General features: G+C 36.1%; 1 protein-coding gene across 2 annotated transcripts in view; it reads left to right on the top strand.

Moving 5' to 3' along the window:
- The window catches only part of kdrl (kinase insert domain receptor like), a 57,567-nt gene extending 37,045 nt beyond the window's left edge, over positions 1 to 20,522 (top strand). For both annotated transcript variants that reach the window (XM_015001558.2, XM_015001550.2), the window contains exons 19-30: positions 552 to 665; positions 1,149 to 1,237; positions 2,212 to 2,365; positions 2,931 to 3,028; positions 4,316 to 4,438; positions 4,626 to 4,737; positions 6,766 to 6,865; positions 10,043 to 10,148; positions 12,501 to 12,619; positions 14,172 to 14,250; positions 15,894 to 15,985; positions 17,866 to 20,522. In XM_015001558.2, the coding sequence (XP_014857044.2) occupies positions 552 to 665; positions 1,149 to 1,237; positions 2,212 to 2,365; positions 2,931 to 3,028; positions 4,316 to 4,438; positions 4,626 to 4,737; positions 6,766 to 6,865; positions 10,043 to 10,148; positions 12,501 to 12,619; positions 14,172 to 14,250; positions 15,894 to 15,985; positions 17,866 to 18,049 (1,370 nt within the window). In that variant the 3' untranslated portion in view covers positions 18,050 to 20,522. The remainder of the gene's footprint in view (positions 1 to 551; positions 666 to 1,148; positions 1,238 to 2,211; positions 2,366 to 2,930; positions 3,029 to 4,315; positions 4,439 to 4,625; positions 4,738 to 6,765; positions 6,866 to 10,042; positions 10,149 to 12,500; positions 12,620 to 14,171; positions 14,251 to 15,893; positions 15,986 to 17,865) is intronic.
- Positions 20,523 to 21,753: the final 1,231 nt, after the last annotated feature.

The following is a 21,753-nucleotide window of genomic DNA, read 5'->3' as shown; positions in this document are numbered from 1 at the left end:
TCTGGATTTATTTGTTTGAGTTGTGATTAGATCTATTAAGAGCTGCTTTATAAATCTGGTATCTTTATTTATTTTAGTTTTTTATCCAGTTTTGTCTCCATACTTGCAAACTGCACACATATCTATTTCAGACTGTACAAAATCCATGAAACTATAGACAAATTTCATTTTCAAGCAGCTCTTAAGCGTTCAGCGTTTTTTTAAATCTTCATAAAGATACAGATTAAAGTAAACAAACTGCAAACAGAAAGTGAAAAACAATGTTGTTAAAATTTGATAAATGAAGACTGAAAACTGTAACTTATAAACATAAAGCTGTTAAACTGCACTTAAAAATGAGGAAAATCATAAAATTATTTTAGTTAAACTGGTGGGGAAAATTGCTAAAAATAAAATATTAAAATAAATATATATAGAAAAGCACTTTGTTCTCATTGTTGATACTGTTTTTCTTCTAAAATATATTTTTAGGAAGGTTTTCAAGAGATCCATCAAAACAAGGTTAAAAAAACAGGTGTAATGATATTTACTGAAATTGTCTGTTTCTGCAGGTGGCGCTACATCGAATGAGCGTAAAGCTCTGATGTCGGAGTTAAAGATCCTGATCCACATCGGCAACCACCTGAATGTGGTCAACCTGCTGGGAGCCTGCACCAAACCTGGAGGTGAGCTTTACCCTGCAAAAACACTAAATGTTACCAAGTGTTATTTGTCCAGTTTCTAGTGCAAACATCTCAGTACTTCTGAAATAAGACAAACTAACATAAAAGTAAGTTTTCAGCAAGAAATAGGAGTTGGTTTTCAACAAATAATTCCTTAAAATTGATGAAAAGTACTAGTTCCACTTGCAGATTATTTCACTTATAACAAGGGAAAGATAATCTGCCAGTGGGTTTAATATTTTTTCATAAACATTAAGAAATTATTGACTCTACAAAAGCTCCTATTTCTTGCTGAAAAGTTGCTGTTAAGTTAGTTTTGCCTAATTTAAAGTGCACTGACATGCAGTAGAAACTAGATACTTGGTAAGATTATCTTTTTTTGCAATGCAGAGGGTGTTTAGAGATGAGCAAACCTGTAACAAAATCCTAATCAGGTTGTAGATTAAAAATATCAGTATCAATAACCACAAAAACTGTGTTTAACAGGACCTTTAATGATGATTGTGGAGTTCTGCAAATACGGCAACTTGTCCAACTATCTGAGAAGCAAAAGAGATGACTTTCTGGTCTACAAGGTGAGTTTTGTTCTTTCTCTTCATGCAAAAACACAAAATCTTACCAAAACCTTGCAGGACATTTTCCCCAGGTTTTAAGTTAAAATGTTTTCTTCCACTGGCAGATTATTTTACTTATAGTTAATACTTTTTCATCAATATTAAAGAAATTTTGACTTAAAACAAGCTACTGTTTCTTGCTAGAAGTTAGTTTTGTATTATTTCATGTTTACTAAGATATTTGCACTATAAACTAGACCAAAATTATTCAGTAAGATATTGGATTTTTGCAGAATATGACCATGTTTTCTCCAGGGAATCCTTTAAATCCAAGGAAACATTAGAAATAAAATTATTTTAAGGACTTCAACATATTTTTACTCAAGTAAGAGTAAAAAGGTATTTGGTAAAAAAAAAGTCAACTCAAGTACTGAGTAACTGATCAAATGATCACAATTAAAAAATTACATAATCAGATAATATAAAGATAAATGGAAATTTTGGTATCTTAAGGACCAAAATTACAATAATTTATATAAATAACATAAAATAACAAAAACAGGCAAAATAATTTTTTTTCCAAATCAGTTTCTTTCAATAAAAAAACTGATTAAACTTTAACAAAAACTGCAGGTGTGTCTCTGTGACGGGTTAACTTTTTGGTTAAAACATGTTTATTCTTCATTCAGTGGGTAGAAAATCCAGAAATTTTACTCAAGCAAGAGTAGAAATATTTCATAATAAAATCGCCATAATGTAAAAAATACTCCTAAAAGTACATCTTTTCAAAAAAGCTACTCAAGTAAATGTAACTAGTCACAATCCCAAAAAGTTACTTATAAGTTAGTTTTGTATTATTTCATGTGTACTAAGATATTTGTGCACTAGAATCCAAAAATACTTGGTAAGATTTTGTGCTTTTGCAGTGTGATCTTTTGATCTAAACATTAATCAGCTGCAGTGTTTAACTCTGTGCTTCATCCTGATGCGGCCAGCGGCAGGACGGTAAGGTGGTGTCGGCGGGGTCCGGCTGCGAGCTGAGCGAGCTGATGAAGCGCCGCCTGGAGAGCGTGGCCAGCACCGGAAGCTCGGCCAGCTCCGGCTTTAACGAAGATAAGAGCTACTGCGACTCGGAGGAAGAGGAAGAAGGTAAAAAGGCCAAGCCCGTTTCTGGAACGAGAGCTCCCCGCAGATTGTTTTCAGGTCTGATGGGACGTTTCCTCCCCCTGTCCGGCGGTACAATCGCTGCAGCAGGAGCCGCTGTCACCCCACTGAGTCTGGGGAGGCGTCTGTTTGTTTCCTGTCGGGCTCAGCATGCCGGCCTTTTTATTTCCGAAGTGTTATTTCAGATCTGATTAGCTGTTTACTCAGGTGGAGAGGTGGAAGGACTCCTGAGAAGCTGCTCAACAGACGAGGCTCATTACCACACGTTTCACTTGACATCTTGTTAAAAAACACAAAAGAAGCCGTTTTGATCTCTCATCTGTTACGGATGTTTTAAAGAGGAGGAAACAGGACATCACTTTAAGTTGACTTGTCTTTACATTTGTTCCTCCCACATGAAGTTTTATCTTGTCTGATTTATCTGGTAGGTGTACGAAGCTGAACACACTGAATGCTTTGAAAAACAGCCGTAGATGAGGAGATTCAGCTGCTTTGGATGTTTGAAAAATCACCCTAGATGGAAAAACACTTTATGCTTTTCATTTTACAGAACCGGAGGATTTATACAAGAGAGTTCTGACGCTGGAGGATCTGATCTGCTACAGTTTTCAAGTCGCAAAAGGCATGGAGTTCTTGGCGTCACGCAAGGTATTCCCTTCTGCAGTCGCTTGTGCACAAGCATAAACGATTTGAGAACCAATTCTCGTTTAAAAACACGACATGGATTCATGTGATGATGAGAGTTTAATGGAGAATGTGAAAATGTTGAAAAGTGTATTTTGCATATGTTTCCAGACAGCAAACATACACAGTATTCTTGTCTAGTTTCTATTGAAAATATCGTAGTACATTTGAAATTGACAAAACTAACTTGGAAGAAATTTTTCAGCAATAAATAAGTCGATATTTCCTTAGTATTGATGAAAAAGTACTAGTTCCATTGGTAGATTATTTCACTTTTAATAAGTCAAATAATATTATTATTAATAATAATAAACTATTGACTTAAAACAAACTACTATATGTCACTGAAAATATACTTGTAAGTTAGTTTTGTCTTATTTCAAGTAAGCTAAAATATTTGCACTATTATAATGCTTGGTAAGATTTTGTGTTTTCACAGTGTAAAAACTAAAATCACCAAAAATAAAAACAATTTTACCTACTCAACTAAGCATAAACTATTTTAATTAAACAAATAAAGTAATCAGATTGCTTTTTAATCAATGGGACATTGATGGGTCATTTTCCTTGTTAAATAAAAAACATTTAGTTTGCTCATTATTTTGGTCTTGATTGAAGAAAAGTGAAAAAACATTTTGTTTGTTCCCTGCAGCAGAAACAGGATCTGTGTCAGAAATCACTTCCTTTGTTTGGCTAAGTTTCATTAAGGTGTACATTAGAGCATAACTCAATAAGTAAATGTAGGTCCTGTTTAACATGAAAATATGATGAAACTTTGTGTTCCCTCAAACATTTTTGTGAGCAGATTTTAATTTAAAAGTTTTGTCTTAATTTAATCAATTTGTGGTTGAATTGTGGTTGGAGGGGGCCGCATAAAGTCAGTCCAGAGGCCCCAAATGGCCCCCGTGCCTCACGTTGAACACCCTTGGCCTACAGTGGCCGTGCCGTTGCTGCTTTGACCCACTTTCAGCTGTGTTTTCTGGATAATGTCTCCCCTGAGGTTTGTAAAGGATGCCAGGCTTGATCCCATTCATAGTTTTGGGGAGACCGGATGAAACTGATTAGAGAAAAATGCTATTGTTGTAAAACACCTTCAACAGAAGCAAAAACAAAAAATCCCGCAGCACTATTGCTGATCTCTTGACCATATGTCTATCCTGCTCCATTGTTTGCATGCCAGTTTGGGGAGCCTGACATGCTTGTGCTCAAATTGTTTTGAGTCTGAGCGAGTGTTTTCCTCTCTGTCATCAGTGCATTCATCGGGATTTGGCTGCTAGAAACATCTTACTGTCTGAGAACAATGTGGTGAAGATTTGTGACTTTGGGCTGGCCAGAGACATTTATAAGGACCCGGATTATGTGCGCAAAGGAGATGTAAGTTTATTTTTATTTCAGTTATTTACACAGCTGTCTGCACTTAACAGTTAGCTGCTGCAGAGTTGGCAGAAAAAAATGACATTTTGAGCTCTGCTAGATGTTTATGTGTAGTTCCTGTGTGGATTGATAAGTTTGATATACAAATGGGAGAGAAAGATGAACTTGTATCAATCATTGGTTACAGGCCAGGCTGCCGCTGAAGTGGATGTCTCCTGAAGCCATATTTGATAAGATCTACACAACCCAGAGTGACGTTTGGTCCTTCGGTGTCCTGATGTGGGAGATCTTCTCTCTAGGTGAGTGTCACCAACCCATAATGCAATGGATGTTATGTTAAATTATGATTAATTATAGTTTTAGGAAAGCTAAGTTTAATTTTACAAGCCACATCCAGGCCTGATTACTAAGATTTAAAAGATTAATCATGATTAATCTCTGTAACAATTTTTTTTTTGACTGGATAATTAGTATTTTATATCAGTCAGTATCAATAATTATTAGGTTTTTTTTTTTTTATTTTAAATACCTGATATACTGCCAGACCCGTAACATGGTCTTTCCAGTTTTATCCACGATGTTCACTTCACGCCGTTGTTTTTTTATTTTTAAGTAGTTATGAGGAAACGTGGCAAAACCTTAAACTGCTACTGTGCAAGTTACTCAGCAAGTTGTTGCTAGGTAACCACAAGTTACTCAGCAAGTTGTTGCTAGGTAACCAAAAAGTGAGTGAGTTCGCTGATTCCACCAACTTTACTTAGCTAGTTAAAGCCTTTCCTCTGCCTACATCTCCCAGAATGCTGTGCGCTTCTGGATCAGAGTTCAATTTATATTCTATATATTGAATATTCTATCAGATATATTGATACTGATCACATGAATATCATGATATTTATTGTTATTGATTTATTGTCCAACCCTAATTAATAGAGTACACAGCCACAAAAAAGGCTATTTGCTGAATGAACAATATATTCAGAGCAGTAATTAAGTTAAAACTGTACAAAGAAATTTACATTTTTCCTTTAAAAAAAACTCTTTTCTGTAAATATGTTCTAGTCAAAATGCCTCAAGTGACACCTTATTCAAATTACAGTAAAAAATGTAATTAAAAAACTCTCCAAAAATACAACAAATATAAAGGGTTAAGGGACATTAAATCTCCTTTCTGCAGCGTCGCCCCACAGCAAACCGAGTTGACGCCAAAGTTCATCCCTGCTATGTAAACAGGCAGCGTGATTCCCAACTCAATTCTGTAACATGAATTAACATGAAATAATGTTCAGTAAAAAGTCACAATGAGAACATAAGGGGATGATTTCACTGCTTTCATCCCTCAGTTAAATTAAAAAGGACACAAGGCGGCACTTTTACAGTCGGGTTGTGTTTACTAGGGCTCAAAAACCATAAGTCAAGAAATGGAAGACCAGCATTAAAAAATTCAATTATTTTAAACAAATCAGCTGTGACTCTGATTGAATTCACAGCTTAAGAGCCAAAACCTATAAGTGTAGAGCAGTAAATAAAAAAGCTGATGGCTTTAAAGAGAAAACTGTTTAGTGATAAAATTATGAATTAAAACTAATATTTTTTGTGCAGCAAGATTTTATTAAATTTCAGTGCATTGTGTAGGTAACAAAATCCAACTGCTGTCAAAAATACATCAAATAAACCACATTATTTGTTTAATTTGGTCTTTTTTACTGTATTTTTTTTTACTATGTTTCTCACCAACTTTCACCTAAATAAAAATTCTCCTAGAGTTTTGATCCATGTAACCAGTAAGTCCTGGAACAGAAATATGTTTTGGATCGCCTCAAAGATGACAAACTGCGGATTTGGACAAATAAAAATAAAAGATAATGTTTCACTTTATGTTTTCTTACGGCATGGAAGAAGTCCTTCAGCTCTTTATTTCCCACATTATGGATGAAAAATAAATAAGTTGAACGGAGGTTCCCTTTTGAGCCGGTTCAATGATAAATCAGACGGATTTATGGTGGAGTCTGAATGAGAATAACAGCAACATTTTTTTTATTTTTTTTAACATATGTTAAAGCAAACCACAGTTACATCATGCAACTGTTTCTGATCACAAGTCTTTTGTCTTAAATTAGCTTTCAGCATTATCAGCAGTGAATCATGTGTTTCTTTAAAACTCTTGCTTATGATTCTGTTTGATGTCGCTTCACATTATCATTCAAGCTACACCAATAAAACATGTTTCCCATTTATGTATCCCTATAAATTGTTCTTTTTAAAGGAAAACAAATGCTGTAAGCTAAATGTGATGCAGACGTCCCGTTCTGTTCTTTGCGTCTCCCAAGGTGCCTCTCCGTATCCTGGGGTCCAGATTGACGAGGAGTTCTGCTGCAGGCTGAAAGACGGGACTAGGATGAGAGCGCCAGATTACGCTCCTTCTGAAATGTGAGTTTATGTTAATAAAGCTTCAGAAAAACGGGAAACTTTATGTTAAAAGAGCACTGCTAGTCTTTACAGAGCTTTTAAATGAACAAGTTTACTAAGAGTAGTTATGATGGAGCATTAGGGCTAAGAAAATTTAAAAAATAACATTAGAATAAAGTCAGAATGTTACAAGATTAATATCAGTATTATGAGAATAAATTAAAGATAATAGGAAAATAAAGTCGTAATAATGTGAGAATATAGTAATAATATTACCAGAATAAAGTTGTAATATTATGACTTTATTCTCATGTTATTACAACTTTATTTTCATATTTTTTCATATAATAATATTACTTTTTTCTTGTAACATTATGATTTTATTGTTGTAATTTTATTTTTTAATTTTCTTGTGACTTTATTCTGATATTGTTACGACCTTATTCTCGTACTATCTCAACTTTATTCTGGAAATACTTAGTATTCTTGGATTATTTTGACTTTATTCCCTTAACACTCCAACAAAAGAGAACAGAAGACAATTAGAGCCAATAAAAAGAAAAATCTGACTTTTTTCCTTGAGTCAAAATCGTAAGAAAAAAAATCAGAACTTTTTTTTTTCTGTGGCCCTAATCATCTTCCGTAGAAGAGGATCGAGACGTTGTTAAAAAAATACTGTGGAGATCAAATGCGGAGGTTTCCTTTCATCCACATTTTAAAACTGCGTCTTATTTTGCTCGTCAATCACATTCAGTCCTAGTGAAACAGATTAACGTTTATAATTGTAACATGACAAGGTATGGGGAGGTTTCAGAGGTGTGAATACAAATGAAACATCATATATCGTGTATAACGCAATATTAAGAATCTACCAACTATTTAATGTTTTCAGTTTTACTTCCTGTTTGTCGCTAACATAGTTAGCTTCTTCCTTGTATGACAAGACTCGGCTCTGAACATTGCGGGAGGAGACCTTAGCAGCTGATTACCGTTCAAACGTCGAGCCTTCAGACGTTGCAGCGCTTTCTGACAGATGAAACTGAGCACCTAATTTATTTCTGAGCAGCGGTTGGAGGATTCTGTTGGACATAAATATCTGTGGGGGAACACACAGTCCTCTTCTTTGGTGTCGCTGCTGTCAGTCAGCGATGGAGTGAGTGATTTTTTTCCCCCCTGCAGCCTCAGTGTGACGTCTGTCTGCTTTTAATTTAAACCTCCGTCAGATTGTAGTATGTTTTAGACAAATGATGTTTAATCAAAAGGTTCAGCATTTCAAAGCATTTTTAGTAAAAAAAAAATCATTTATCAGCCACACTAAAGAGACAATAAACTGATCTGAGAAATAAAACCCAGGTTGTAAGTTTCCGGACGGGTCAAGAGTTCTGTAGTTTCCATCACTAGTTTGGGGTAAACGGCTCCACCAGATTAAATACTTTACATTCTTAAACTAAGAGGTCTGGCTTTAATTTAAAGTGTAGATACACTGAGTAATAGGTCTAGCAAGATGCACAGTGCTGCTGAAATCTACAAAATTCAGGTTTTAATCAACTCAAACCAATTTGGAAATAGAGGAATGATTAAAAACACACGAGGCAACAAGGGGATGCCTTTTAATTTGCGCCTCTGCCGGCTGAAATTCATCTGGCATTCCTCTCCGATGTTATGATGCATCGGAGAGGAATGCACCGGATGCTTTGCAAAGAGTGGGTACACAATAAAAGGATGCTCGTTTCCCATCAGATGAGTTAAAAGCACAATCCTTCCTTTTCCAAAAAAAATAACGCTGCGTTCCCGGTGATGTGGGGCTGTGCTATTTATTCTCATTAAGATGCAGGCAGGAAGGGTCTTGAATTGTGCTCCGATGCATTGTGTGCACTTCCTGGTCAATAAAATGCTTCAGATCATGCAGGAAAGACAAGTGAAAGAGTGAGCTCTGCAATTAATAAGGTGAAAATGTAATAAACCAATAAGGTGACGATGTGGTGCTTCTATAAATGACAAAGTTAAACATAGTAGTAGGAAACTGATGCACAGTTTTGGTGGTTTTTTTTCCAAATAAAAATCTGCAAAGTGTCCCTAAAAAAACAATCCAGTGTATCTAATCGTTTTCATTACTCACATAATAGGAATATAGAGTCCATGTGTGTCTAATCAAATCTCAGTGTAAACACAGCTCTCCTTTTAAGGCCTCAGAGGTTTGTTAGCGAACATTAGTGAGACTTATAGGTGAAAAACTGTGTTGAGGTGAAACATGGTGGTGGCAGCGTCATGCTAAGAGCTAAACAGAGGGAAATCCCTGAAGAAAACGTAATGAAGCTGCAGAAGAGTTCAGAGTGAGACAGCAACTCATAACAAACAGCCAGAGCAACAATGGCTTCAATGCAAAAACACAAAATATTTCCAGTTATTTATGTTTAGTTTCTAGTGCAGATATCATAACTTTAACGTAACTCTTCAGCAAGATATTGGAGTTTGTTTTAAGTAAATAATTCTTGAATACTGATGAAAAAACTACTAGTTCCACTGACAGATTATTTAATTTATAACATTGAAAAAATGTCTTATTTTAAGTGAAATTAGCTAGTACGTTTTCATAATTTTTAAAGGAATTAACTTAAAACAAGCTATTTGCTGAATAGTTGCTTTTGAGTTCGTTTTGTCTTATTTTAAGTGTACTACGATATTTACACTAAAAACTAGGCCAAAAATACATGGTAACATTTTGTGTTTTTGCAGTGTTACATCTAATAAATTAATGTAGTGGAATTGACCAGTCAAAGTTCAGACCTAAATCTAATTGAGAATCTGCAGGACGACATAAAAATTGCTCTCAGATGCTTTCAATCTGATCCACTTTGCAATTACGAACTGCTTTTGGTGGATTAAATCTCAATAAAATACACTCAGATTTGTGGCTGTAATTTAATAAAATATAAGAAAGGTTGAAGTTGAGGCACATTTTGTAACAGATGTTTCTAATCCTCCACTAAATGGAGGAGATGCTGACAGCTTGTCACGAGGAGAACAGGGTGCATTTGTTTCTGCAGAAGAATGAAAAGACCACCAGGACCTACGGTTGTTTTCCATCTTCCTAAAACTGTTCATTTTCACCGTATATCAGTGGAAACACACAGTCTGCGGGTTTGAGGCTTCTGGACCAGCCGTTCAGCGAGCTGAAAGCTTCTCCTTTCCTTTCAGATACCAAACCATGCTGGACTGTTGGCAGGGAGAGCCACAGCAGAGGCCGACCTTCACTGAGCTGGTGGAGAGGCTGGGCGATCTGCTGCAGGCCAGCGTGCAACAGGTACAGCACACAAAACAAAATAAAACAAAAGAAAACAAAAACAAAACAAAACTCTGCATAGCTGGAGCTTCAGTTCATGGACTCACACTTAGTGGATTCACAGTTATAGTATCACTGATTTGTTTAAGTCTTGTTTTTCAGTGAACAACTTTAGTGACTTAAGAGCATAAAGTTTATTTTATTATGCATTTCTATAATTGACACAGGTTTAGAAGCACCTATAGGCACAAATATTTGGACAAATGTCTCCTACTAAGTTAAACAGAAATAATTTTTCATTTAACTACTTAAGCCTCATTAAAAACCAATTTAGTTCCTTTTTTAAATTAACATTGTATTGTCTGAAATGCAATAAACCTGTATTTTTTTAGTGAATGCTTGATTTTTTTTCCATCAGTGAAAATATAGTTTTAACATCTCCATGTCAAAAATAAAAAAACTAAGTACTTTCTGCTTTACTTTACATTAGCACAGTGTGGTGACCTGGTGATTCATTTTTAGACTAACTGATTAAAATTAAGATAGAAAAAGGTGCTAAATAGGAGATTTTATTACAGAACTGAGTTAAAACTATGCTTCTTAAGTTTTGTGGAGAAAATATCTACAGAGTACTTTTTTTCTTAAATGCAAAATGTATATAGTTTTTGCTTAATTACGGCTCTGATTATGTTGTTCTTTCAGCAAATGGCCTTTTTTTCAGTCTGTACACTACAGTTAATGATTACTCGTTAATGGATAGTTTCAAATGTTAGTTGGGATGTATGTATATATTTGAGCCTCTGTGTATATTTCTGACCCTAACAAAGAAAAAATCTTTAAACAATTAAAGATTGGTGCCTCCAACTCTAGTTTTGGAAAAAGAAAACTTGTTTTTGTTATTACACGATTACTCACTAGATTACCAGGATTAGTCACGGGAATTTCACATAGGAAGAAGCGTTGAGCATCATAATTTCAGAGCAGAACACCAAAGGGAAACAACACTCAGTAAGAAACACAACTTTGGGATGACGGCACACATCCCGTAAAAGGAACCACATGCTGAGCAAAGTGATTACTGGAGAGACACCAGACTGTCTGGAGGGGGCGCTGCTTAATGTCACAAACTTCAAGACTGCAAAGATGTTAACCTGGAAGAAATTTAAAAACAACTAGAAAAGTCGCTGCTCCTTGCGAAACAGTCGTGACAATAATAATCTGGTGAGCGAACGCACCAGATGATGCTGAAAACATTTTATATGGAGCCCAATGAAGGAAGGGGTGACATCCCTGCGCTCAGGGAGTGTTTTGAAGAAAACCGTGAAACCTACTGCAATGACGCTTATATTCCCTCAAAACAGACGCATGTGGCTACGTTTTGATGCATAAATTATTTCTCTGGAGTGAAAGATGTGCAAAGAGGAGCATTTTGTTTGTGAAAAACCAAAAATCGTCAGTTACTAGAGTGTGCACTCTGTCAGTTGAAGAATTCCGCCATTGGATTACACTGTAAAACTGAAAACGGGCAAAAACTTACATAAAACTTAAATCGTGATTTTAGAAAAACCATCAGTGATACAAGAAAGCTGAATCGCTTGAAGATAGCTTAATGCCTTGTGACCTGCTTAAAAATTGAACGGAGTTTCTAGGTGGACGTAGGCTGCCAAAAAGCTCAGAGTTTTCACAGAATTTGGTGAAATTCTCATGAATTTCAATGAGGATGAAATTTGCATGAGTTAAAATATTTAAAAAATAATAAAAGCCGAAATTACCAAAATACAGAGGAGAAGTCTCCAGAACAAGCTGAACATTTTGATATATAAACTGCTGAAATCAGTTGAAGTATGCACTGAAAATGTACTTTTGGCCATTTTGAGGGAAATTTGCAGGAATCTGTTGATTTTGCATGAATTTTGTGGACTTGCAAAAAGCTGGAAGGGCTTATTAATGGAATTTGGAGTCTACAGGGCCACAAAAAAAGCTGCAACGTGACAGATTTGGTCCCTGGGCCTTGAGATTGATATTTATTTTAATCTGTGGCAAAAGTTGAGAAATGGTACCTTCACATCCATAATTCTTCTTCCACTTTACAATTATTTACCACTCTGTGTTAGCCTGTCAAATAAAACCTGAATAACACATATATTAATCAAGACACTGTGAAGATAAAGGGATTTAATTTCTCTCACAACATGGCCTCAAAATAGGATAAAGCGCGGTGATGAACTGCGCTGCTTAAACTTCATATTAAACGGTTTTGGATTTATTAAGCATGACCCTGGTTTCTTTGGCCTGCCGCCACCAACCTTGAATGTTTTTGTTTGCACAGCGCACACAGCACCAGCCATAAATCTACCTCTTGTGTTGATTTAGGAGGGGAAACACTACATACCCATCAACACAGCCCTGCTGGCGAAGGTGGGAGAGCAGATTGAGGAGACGGAGGAGACGTCCACACGACCCGTCTCCCACCGGGACTCGGGGGGCAACTGGTGAGAGTTTGGATCGCTCTTCAATGGCTAGCTTACATAAACAAACTCATTGCACTTTATACGCCTTCCCTTACTGAATTATTTGACAAAATTTCACCAAACTTTTCCCTCAACTTGAAAAAATTGACAGATTTTTATGCTCTGCAGACTTCTTCTTCTGTATCTTAAAATGTTGGTGTTGACATTTACGGCTCCCGCAGGATCATATGTGACCCTTTAACCTCCTGTAGCTTATTTTATCTTTACATTTGTCTTGCATTTTGCTTCTAATCAAATTCCAGCTCAGTATGTGTCCAGTTGCACAGAGCTGCAGGCCTGGCTGCACTGCAAAAACACAGAAAAGTATTTTTGGTCTAGATATAATGCAGGTATCTTAGTACACTTGAAATAAGACAAAACTAACTTTTCAGCCAGAAATGGGAGCTTGTTTTAAGTCAACAATTCCTTAATGTTGATTTTACTTAAACAAGCTCCTATATCTTTCTGAAAAATTACTTCCAAGTTATTTTTATCTTATGCCAAGTGTACTAAGATATTTGCACCAGAAAAAGAACAAAAGTTCGTAGGAATGGGCCAAAACTCCAGCAAACTATTGTGAGAAGCTTGTGGGAAGAAATCTAAAACATTCTATGCAGGTCATAAAGCTTTTAAGGCAAACCTATGAACTGAACAAAAAATATATGTAACCTTTCAGCAGGACATGGGAAATTGTTTTAACTCAATAATTCCTTAAAATTTATGAAAAAAGTATTTGATCCATAATCAGATTATTTCACTAACATGGGAAAAAGGGAAATAATCTGCCAGTAGAACTAGAACTTTAATCTAACGGATTATTCACTTAAAACAAGCTCCGATTATTTTATTATTATAACTAGAACTTTTTCAAAAATATTAAGGACTTACTGACTTAAAACAAACTTCAATATCTTACTGAGAAGTTATTTGTAAGCTAATTTTGTCTTATTTCAAGTCAGAAACTAGACAGGAAGCATTTTGTGTTTTCGATTTGGTTTCCTTCTGCTCTCCTCTTGAACTTTCTAAGACGTCGTTGTGGACAAACCCAGATTTTTTTTTTACTTTTCTGCACTGAAAAATATCCAAAAACACAAAATGTTCTTAGCTCAGAGGATATTTTTAGCTATGGCCAGAGCACAATGAGAACCCGATAAGAAATGTACACATTCGCAGCTCCTGAGATTTTACCCACCAGCCCCCAAAAAAGAAAACACAGCACTGGCGTCAAGATTTAAGTCCACTTATAAAAATATTTGTTGAGCTCTTGGGTTTTCACAGCTCCGCCAAGAGTGTTTATTGAGGAGGTGCTGAAAGGCGGTAATGACAGTCAGCCCTGGAGTAAAAACCGAGCTTCTGTTTGAGCTTCCAGGTGTTGAAATGCAAAGCAAACAGTGAGTGTTATCAAAGTACAGTGTCATGGATGCTGAACGATGTTGATATAAATGATTAGGTTCCCGTGGTTCTGTTGCTGAACTTGACTCAGTAGAATCAGAACAGAGTCTCAAAGCTGGATTCTCTCTTTTCGTTCCCGCAGGAACATAAAGATCCGCCCTGCTAGCGTGAAAACTTTTGATGAGATCACCATGGAGAACGGGACAAATGAAAACCAGGAGGTCAGTAACACAAACTGCAAAATGAACGCTCTGTTTGAGTGACTTAAAGTTATTCCCTAAAGTTGTTTTTCAGACTTCAGCTGCTTTTACACACATTTTCTGTCTTGTCCTTGCAAATGATCATGATTTTGGTTTTGCTGTGTGAGCTTAAATAAATCAGGAAAGTGGAGGTCAAGAGAACATAAAAAGTTTAAGACAGGAGTATCAAAGTCATTTTGATTTTGAGCTACATCAAGATCATGAATGTATTGATAAAACCAATTAAACTGCTAAAATATTGATAAATGGCAGTTTTGTTTTTTGCAGTCAAAATCACAAATTTGTTGTGTTAATTTAGAAATATTTGCACTTATTTATGACGATAAATTTGACTTTTGTTACTCGCTGCATCGATTACGGACTATAATTTGGCATCTTGAAAGGCGGAGGCCGCAGAATCGTATTAGTAAGAAATGCTGCCGCCTACAGGTGGGAGTTAGCATCACGTAAGCCCAATGTTTGACAATTTTGTGGAAGATTTGCAATAAAACGTAAAATTATGAATTTGATTCCGTCAATCTTTTCCGAGATCTTTTGCATAAATTTCGATGATTTGCAAAAAACTGGAGGCACTGATTGATGCATAAAAAGCTTCGGCGGGCCGTATTTGGCCCCCTGACCTTAAGGTTGACATGTGATCTAAGAAGTCATGCCTTTTAGAAAAGTGGAAGAAATCCCATCCTGTTGGTGCATCAACATTGATTTCTGTCACAATTGTTACACAGCAATGGCCAAAATAAATATTCTTTTACCAGTTAAATTAAACACATAATAATTTAAGTAAGCAAACAAGGAACTCCAGTTTGTTGGACAAAGATGTGCAAAACGTAAAAAAGACCTTGAGATGTGACTCACGCTGCAATTTATTTAGGTGTCGACTGGAAGAAACGTAACAAAATTCAGTCAATTTTGAGCAATAAAATCAGGCCTAAATCCTGATTTTATTGCTCAAAATTTACAAAATTTTAATCAGGTTTAATAAATGAATTAATGGAAGCAGCAAAGTCACTGAATAGATGTGGAGCATCATTTTTAAAAAAACAAATTATTAGTTCTGTTGCCAACATTTTCAATCTTAAGAGTAGTTTTAGTTTGTGGTAATTTTGAACTAAGTGAAAATAAAAACATCAAACACTGTGCTGGGGCCACATTTGTTTCATTCTTGAAGGGCCACACACAGTCAGTTCAGGGGCAGCAAATGGCCCCTGTGCCGCACTTTGGAGACCCCTGACTTAAACCAAGCTCCAACAAAGTTACTTTTACTCTTATTTCAATTGTACAAAGACATTTGCACAAGAAACTAGACCAAATTTATTTTGTAAGATTTTGTGTTTTTGCAGTGTAATTATGCAGCGTTATAATTAATTTAGAAACCTTTTTATGCTTAATTGACTCACATATAACACTGTGTTTCTATGAAAAAGCTGCAAACAAGTAGAAAAAGCAACCAAAATGGTTTTACAGACTTTAAGAAAGCCTAAAGACTACTTTAAATAAATGTCTTGCTCTTTGGGAAGCAAATACAAAACTTCCTGCACACCTCTGTTCTCTCTTACACTTTCAGTAATAATCATTTAATCATTTCCCATCTTCCTGTCCTTCAGGGTCAGTCGGACAGCGGCATGGGCCTTTCGTCCGACAACATGAAGACTCTGATGTCGCTGACAGGCCGACCTCTGAGCATCATGGCCTTGGCGTACGTAAGCTGCGACCTTCCCAGTGCCCTTCAGAGGCAACGAACCAACACAAACACAGACGGCGATCACAGAAAACCAGCGTGGAAACCGGCTCAGCGTGCTGGAATGCAGACGCTATAACTGTCAGACAAATTCACACATGTAAAAAGAAGTCAGCGGCCCGTTTTCTCTTTTGTCCAAAGGAACTTTGTATGAGTCAAAATAATAGAAACTTTAGAGGGAAAAGAAAGCTAAAAACAAAGAAAAATCTTCTTTTAACTCGAGGATCCAGCAGTTTTCAGTGACAAATGAAGCTGTTTGAAGGAGGAAAACAAATCTGAGGCAATATGTTCTCAGTTTAGAGGTTTACTGAAGGAACACGTCTAATATGGTGGAGATTTAGTCTCAAAATCCCAAAAAATTACACATTTAGCTTCTATATTTTACACTGAAGCCTGAATTCAAAGTGCTTATCTTCATCAAGGCAAAGAGCAAAGAGGCGAAACTTGTATGAAAAGCAGCAGATTTAACTTGTAGCCGGGGGCGTGTAACATGTGAGACAGCCAACTTCACACCACTTCGCCTCAAAGTGTCTTTCAGATCTAAAAACAAAACATTACGGGTCTGCCTGTCCAATCAAACCCTCCACCCGCCACAAAGAGTTAGCTCAAGCATCCAGACAATTATCTGTGTTTCAAGGGGAGTCGTCTCTCGCCGGGCAGCCACTCAATCACTGCCAGTTTTTAAACTTAAGAGGGTTTACAAGGACCTCCCCTGCAGGAGTAGCCTTCCTTCTTTCACCCAGAAAAACACCATAAATCTAACTTATTCCAACATTTTCAATAGAAAAACTCCACTCCACTACTGAGAAAATGACATGTTGCTTTTTAATAACTGGTTTACCAGATAGTTTATTAATCAAGACCGAATTCCAGTTTGGTGTCATGTCTTCCTCCTGCTGGGAGCTGACCTTTACTCTGAAGGGAGAGGTTCTGGTCCAAGACAAAAACACTCAGTCATAAAAGGAAGCAGAAAAACCTCAGGATGATTGGTTGTATCAAGTATGAAAACAGGGAGGTTTATCTGGTTGTAAGGGTGGAAATATTTAAAGGAAAATGGATAAAACAGACCTCAAGTTTGATTTCACAAAGGCATGTTGTTGCTTTTTACAGTCATGCAAATAAGGTCCATTTTCAATAGAAAATGGACCTTAAAACCTGGCCTTAAAAACTGTTGATTGACAGCACTAAGACCCGCCTCCTGGCTCCGATTGGTTGTTTCTAATTAGCATTGGGAGAAGCCAGAGGAGCTGGATTATTTAACAAATTATCTGTCTCAGTACCAGAGGCAGCAGAGTATCCAAAGGTTGTACTCAAATAAGAATAATACTACTTCATCATAATTTTACTCAAGTAAAAGTAAAAAGTATCCGTCCAAGAAATTACTCAAGAAGAATTTGGTAAAAAGTCTACTCCAGTACTGAGTAACTGATCAAATTACCAGTCATTTAATATTTAAAAATGACACAGTCAGATAAGCCAAAATATAAAGTTGAGTGGAAATTTTTGGTATTTTAAGTACAAAAATGACAATCATTCATATAAGTAACAAAAAATAACAAAATCAGGCAAAAGAAAATGTTTCCAAATCAGTTTCTTTCCATAAAGAACAAAAACTGCAGGTCTGTGTCTGGAGAAACTTTTTTTTAAAACATCAATCTAGAAAAGTTACTAAAGTAAAAGTAAAACTAACAAAATACACTCCTAAAAGTACATTTTTACAAAAAAGTTACTCATGTAAAAGTAGCTAACTACTGTCCAACTCTTTAATGTTTATAAAAGTTACATACTTTAAATAAAACTAAAACATTATTTATGTTTTCCTTTCTCTGTGTTTCCAGGATGAAGGCGGTGAGTAAGAGTAAAGAGTCGGTGCTGAACGACCCAGAGAAGGACAAGTTCCTGCCCACCGTCCCGCCGCTGGACTTCAGCCTGGATGACTCGGCGCTGGACGTCAGCCTGGAGTGCCACAGCCCGCCGCCTGACTACAACTCCGTGGTGCGCTACTCCACGCCTCCCGTGTAGCCTCCGCCCGAACCCCGCCGGAGGACCCCAGAGTGGAAGCGTCAAGGCCTCGGCTTTGTTCCCCGCGTGCGTCAGCGGCCGGGGAGGAAAAGACGAGACTCCCTGTTCACGGACTCTGAAGTGACTCAGCTCCACTGCGCTCCCCTGTGGATCTCTGGATTGTTGATTTCTGTATTTTTTTTCCACATGTTGGCTTCTCGATAATGCTGCTGGTCTGTCCCAACCTTCACTGTCAAACAGCTGAAAACAGCCTCAGGTATTTCTCTGATCTACTGTGAAACAAACCGCATCAATCCCGACTTGACCCCAGATTAAAACGATCCGCAAAGACGAGTTCAACCCAAGAAGGAATAAAATGAACTTAGAATAAATGGATCTTTTAACAATGTAGCATAAACTGGCGGAAAACTTTACGTTCTCTTATGGGCTTAGTAAATAAACCTATATTGAGGATTTACGTTTGTTTTATTATTTATTACTGCGACTTATGATGGGGCAATAAATTGATTTTATTAATTAATCAAATTTTTGTTTTTTGAGGATTTAATTTCTGGAAAATCTGATTTTTTTTTTTTTAACCAATGCACTCTTGTTTATTTGGGCTATGAATTCAGGTAAAATCTACAATGAATTATTAGAGGCAGGCTAAATATCTTTATTACGATAATAAAGTTGTCGCCATGGTAACAGAAGAGTAAAGTCGTACGACAAAAAGTCAAAATATCAAGAGAATAATGTCAATATTAGCAGAACACAGTCGTAAAATAAGAGAACAAAGTTACAATTTTATGAAAACAAAAATTAAAATGAGAAATGTTGAGAATATCATAAAAAATAAGGAAATACTTTGTCTTTTAACATCAGCATCTCCAATACCAGAAGTTTAAGCAAACAAATTTAGAAGAAAAAAACAGACAAACTGAGCCGCTCATGTCAGATTTTTCTAACTCTGGAAGCTTTTTACTAAAAATTACTTTTTTTCATAATTTTCAACATTTGTCTGGTAAAACTGCATTTTTATTCTGCCTATACTATGCCTATTTTCTCATAATTAAACAAAACTTCTTGTAAAATAAACTACAAATATTACTATCAGGTTGGATTTTTCCACATTCTTCTGAATGTGAGATTTGAATACACACTATTCTACAACAGAAGATTAATTTATTCCATAGATTTTTATGCCAGCAGAGCACTAAAGGTGGTAGCCTAAACTACTGTACAAAATAAAATAAAAAAATAGAAAGCATTCATGTTCGTAATCTCCGTTTGAAGTGTGATTTTATACAACAAATAAAAAAGTTGCTGACTTAACTCAGGTCTACCCAGACAGGAAACAGTTTATTTGTTTGCTTTGCTGTTCAGAGTTTTAAAACTCCCAGGTTAATGAAGGAAACAGGGTTCAGATGTTACCTTAAAGTGAAACATTTTTATGATTTCCTCCTCCTGTTTGGTGCGAATTAAACGCTGCACTGCTATTTTATTTCTCCTCCTTTGTTTTGGCCTAAAATACAATTTGTGTATCAACACATGTAATTAGAACAAATCCATATAGGAACATTTGATCCAAAAAGTATTACAGAAACAAGTTGTATATTTATGTAGAGATTGCAAACACTGTCGCCTGTTGTTTCACTTTTCACCCAGATTTAACGGTTAACCAAAGGACATTTTCCAGATCAGATTTTCTGACGTTTTCCCGTGTTTCGTTCCTGTTTTTGTTGAACTGTAGAGGAAATCTCCTCGTAAACAGGTGAGCAGGCTGTTCTCTGAGCCTCGTTTTGCAAAGTTTCCAACACTGGCTGCACAAAATTTGAGTCAGCAGCAGCAACAACTCAGTCTGGTTTCGCAACATCTGCATGGAAACAGAAACTGTGGAGTGAAAGTTTAGAGCTATGTTGTGTTCAATTACCACTAAAAAAAAACAGTATTTGTGAGTAAAAATGAATCTATGCTTTTTCAGATGAAGTGGGGATCAATTATGCACTGATACCAAGTAATATCAAGTAAATGTATTTTGTATTGTTACCATATTTTATTGAGACAGTGTTGTTTGTTGTAGGTGACATATTTTTGCAAAGATTTTAGATGCATTGTTTATATTTAACCCATATCTATATAGTAGGAAGTTAACGTTTGCAGTATTTGGTGTGTTATGTCTTTTTATATATATATATATTGCTGCTTTGTGCTTAAAGGATAATCCTTTCCGTCAGAATAGATCACGCCTCACTTGTTTAGCTCATTTCTCCCTCTTGAAAATTTTCACCTTCACTGTAATAGGAACAGTTGATTTTATTGCATTTATTTGTTACAAATACACATTTATAAAGATAAAGCTTCCTTCTGTAACTCAACCCCATATGGAGCGCGACAGCTTAGATTTATTAATGTGTGATGCGTGCTACCCAACACTGTTAACAGAGTGTATGAAGTACATAAATGAATAAAGATTTATATATTTATACAGTCATTCTAGTCTTGACTCCATTCTTGGGGAAAAAAAAATACTTTTTATGAATCACTTTGCTGGGACACAGAGGTGGAAACTGGGCGCCGACATCTGTGACTCAAAGAGGAGAGGCTCCATCCTGCTGCGGATGAGTTTTGATTTTTCAGTTTGGTCTCAAAGAGTTTTTATATTTTTATATCTCGTTCACCAGCATTAGGGTCCTGACACACTCTGGAAACATTTTAATTTTGATTTAAGAATCACATTCTGCTTTATTGACCCAGCTTGTCCACACAAAAAAGTTAACATATTAACATTAAGTCAATGTTTACATGATAAAACCAGACAGCACATTTATTTAAATAATTTAAGATTTATATTTATACAGTATCATTACAGTAATTTACAGAAGAAGAAGAAGTCCAGGATGATTTAAGGTCCATGGCACGTTTTTGTAAATGCCGTTCCTTACCGCCGATCTAAAGTTACAGTGAGTGTCCAGCATGTGTGGGATCTGCAGTTTTTTACAGCTAAAAAGTACTGAAAAATCTCCAGATGTGACTCTGGAAGAGCCCAGAGTTTTGACATGAACACATAGGAACCCTGTGCTACTAACAGACACACTCGTCAGCAACTTTGTTTCCTACATCTGTGAAATTACTTCTCAACATAAAAAACGACCAACTCAGTCAAATACATGGCAGCAACTCAGATTTAATAAAATAGAACACACCTGCTATCATTAGCATCATTTGTAATTAGCATGCATTATACCAGTGCTACTATGACTACTGATTTTAACCTTTAAAGAGTAACAAAGTTTAAAAAAGATTCGTTTGGATTTTGAAATGCTGAGTGGTATTTAAGTGTGCATTCTTATTTTAACTATTTGAAAGTAACAGCAGCTGATAAACACAAAAATTAATAACTTATATTTCCTAAATAGTGGCAGCAGCCATCACCAGAAAGAGAATAATCATTATTATTTTTCCATGTGTAATAGCATTTAGGTTGCAATATTCAATGTTATTTAAAATATATGTGTATTTGTCTATCATGCTAGCCTGGTGCTCTTGGGGGCCCCCTGGTGGGGTGGGGGTCCTAAGCCACCCTGGTCAAGAGTGTCTACATATATTTTTTTTGTTGGTCTCAAAGCCACGGATTCGCTACGCATTGCACACATTTACCTACTAAAATGACACGGGTCACTTCTGCTTCAGACTTGTGGGGACTAAGAATAAACATTTAGATT

The sequence above is a fragment of the Poecilia mexicana genome, unplaced genomic scaffold, assembly GCF_051168715.1.
Source record: "Poecilia mexicana isolate PSO_F unplaced genomic scaffold, ASM5116871v1 scaffold_10, whole genome shotgun sequence".
In the NCBI taxonomy this organism is placed as follows: Eukaryota; Metazoa; Chordata; class Actinopteri; order Cyprinodontiformes; family Poeciliidae; genus Poecilia; species Poecilia mexicana.
The sequence above is the reverse complement of the archived record's forward strand: the minus strand, read 5'-3'. Positions and strand labels throughout refer to the sequence as shown.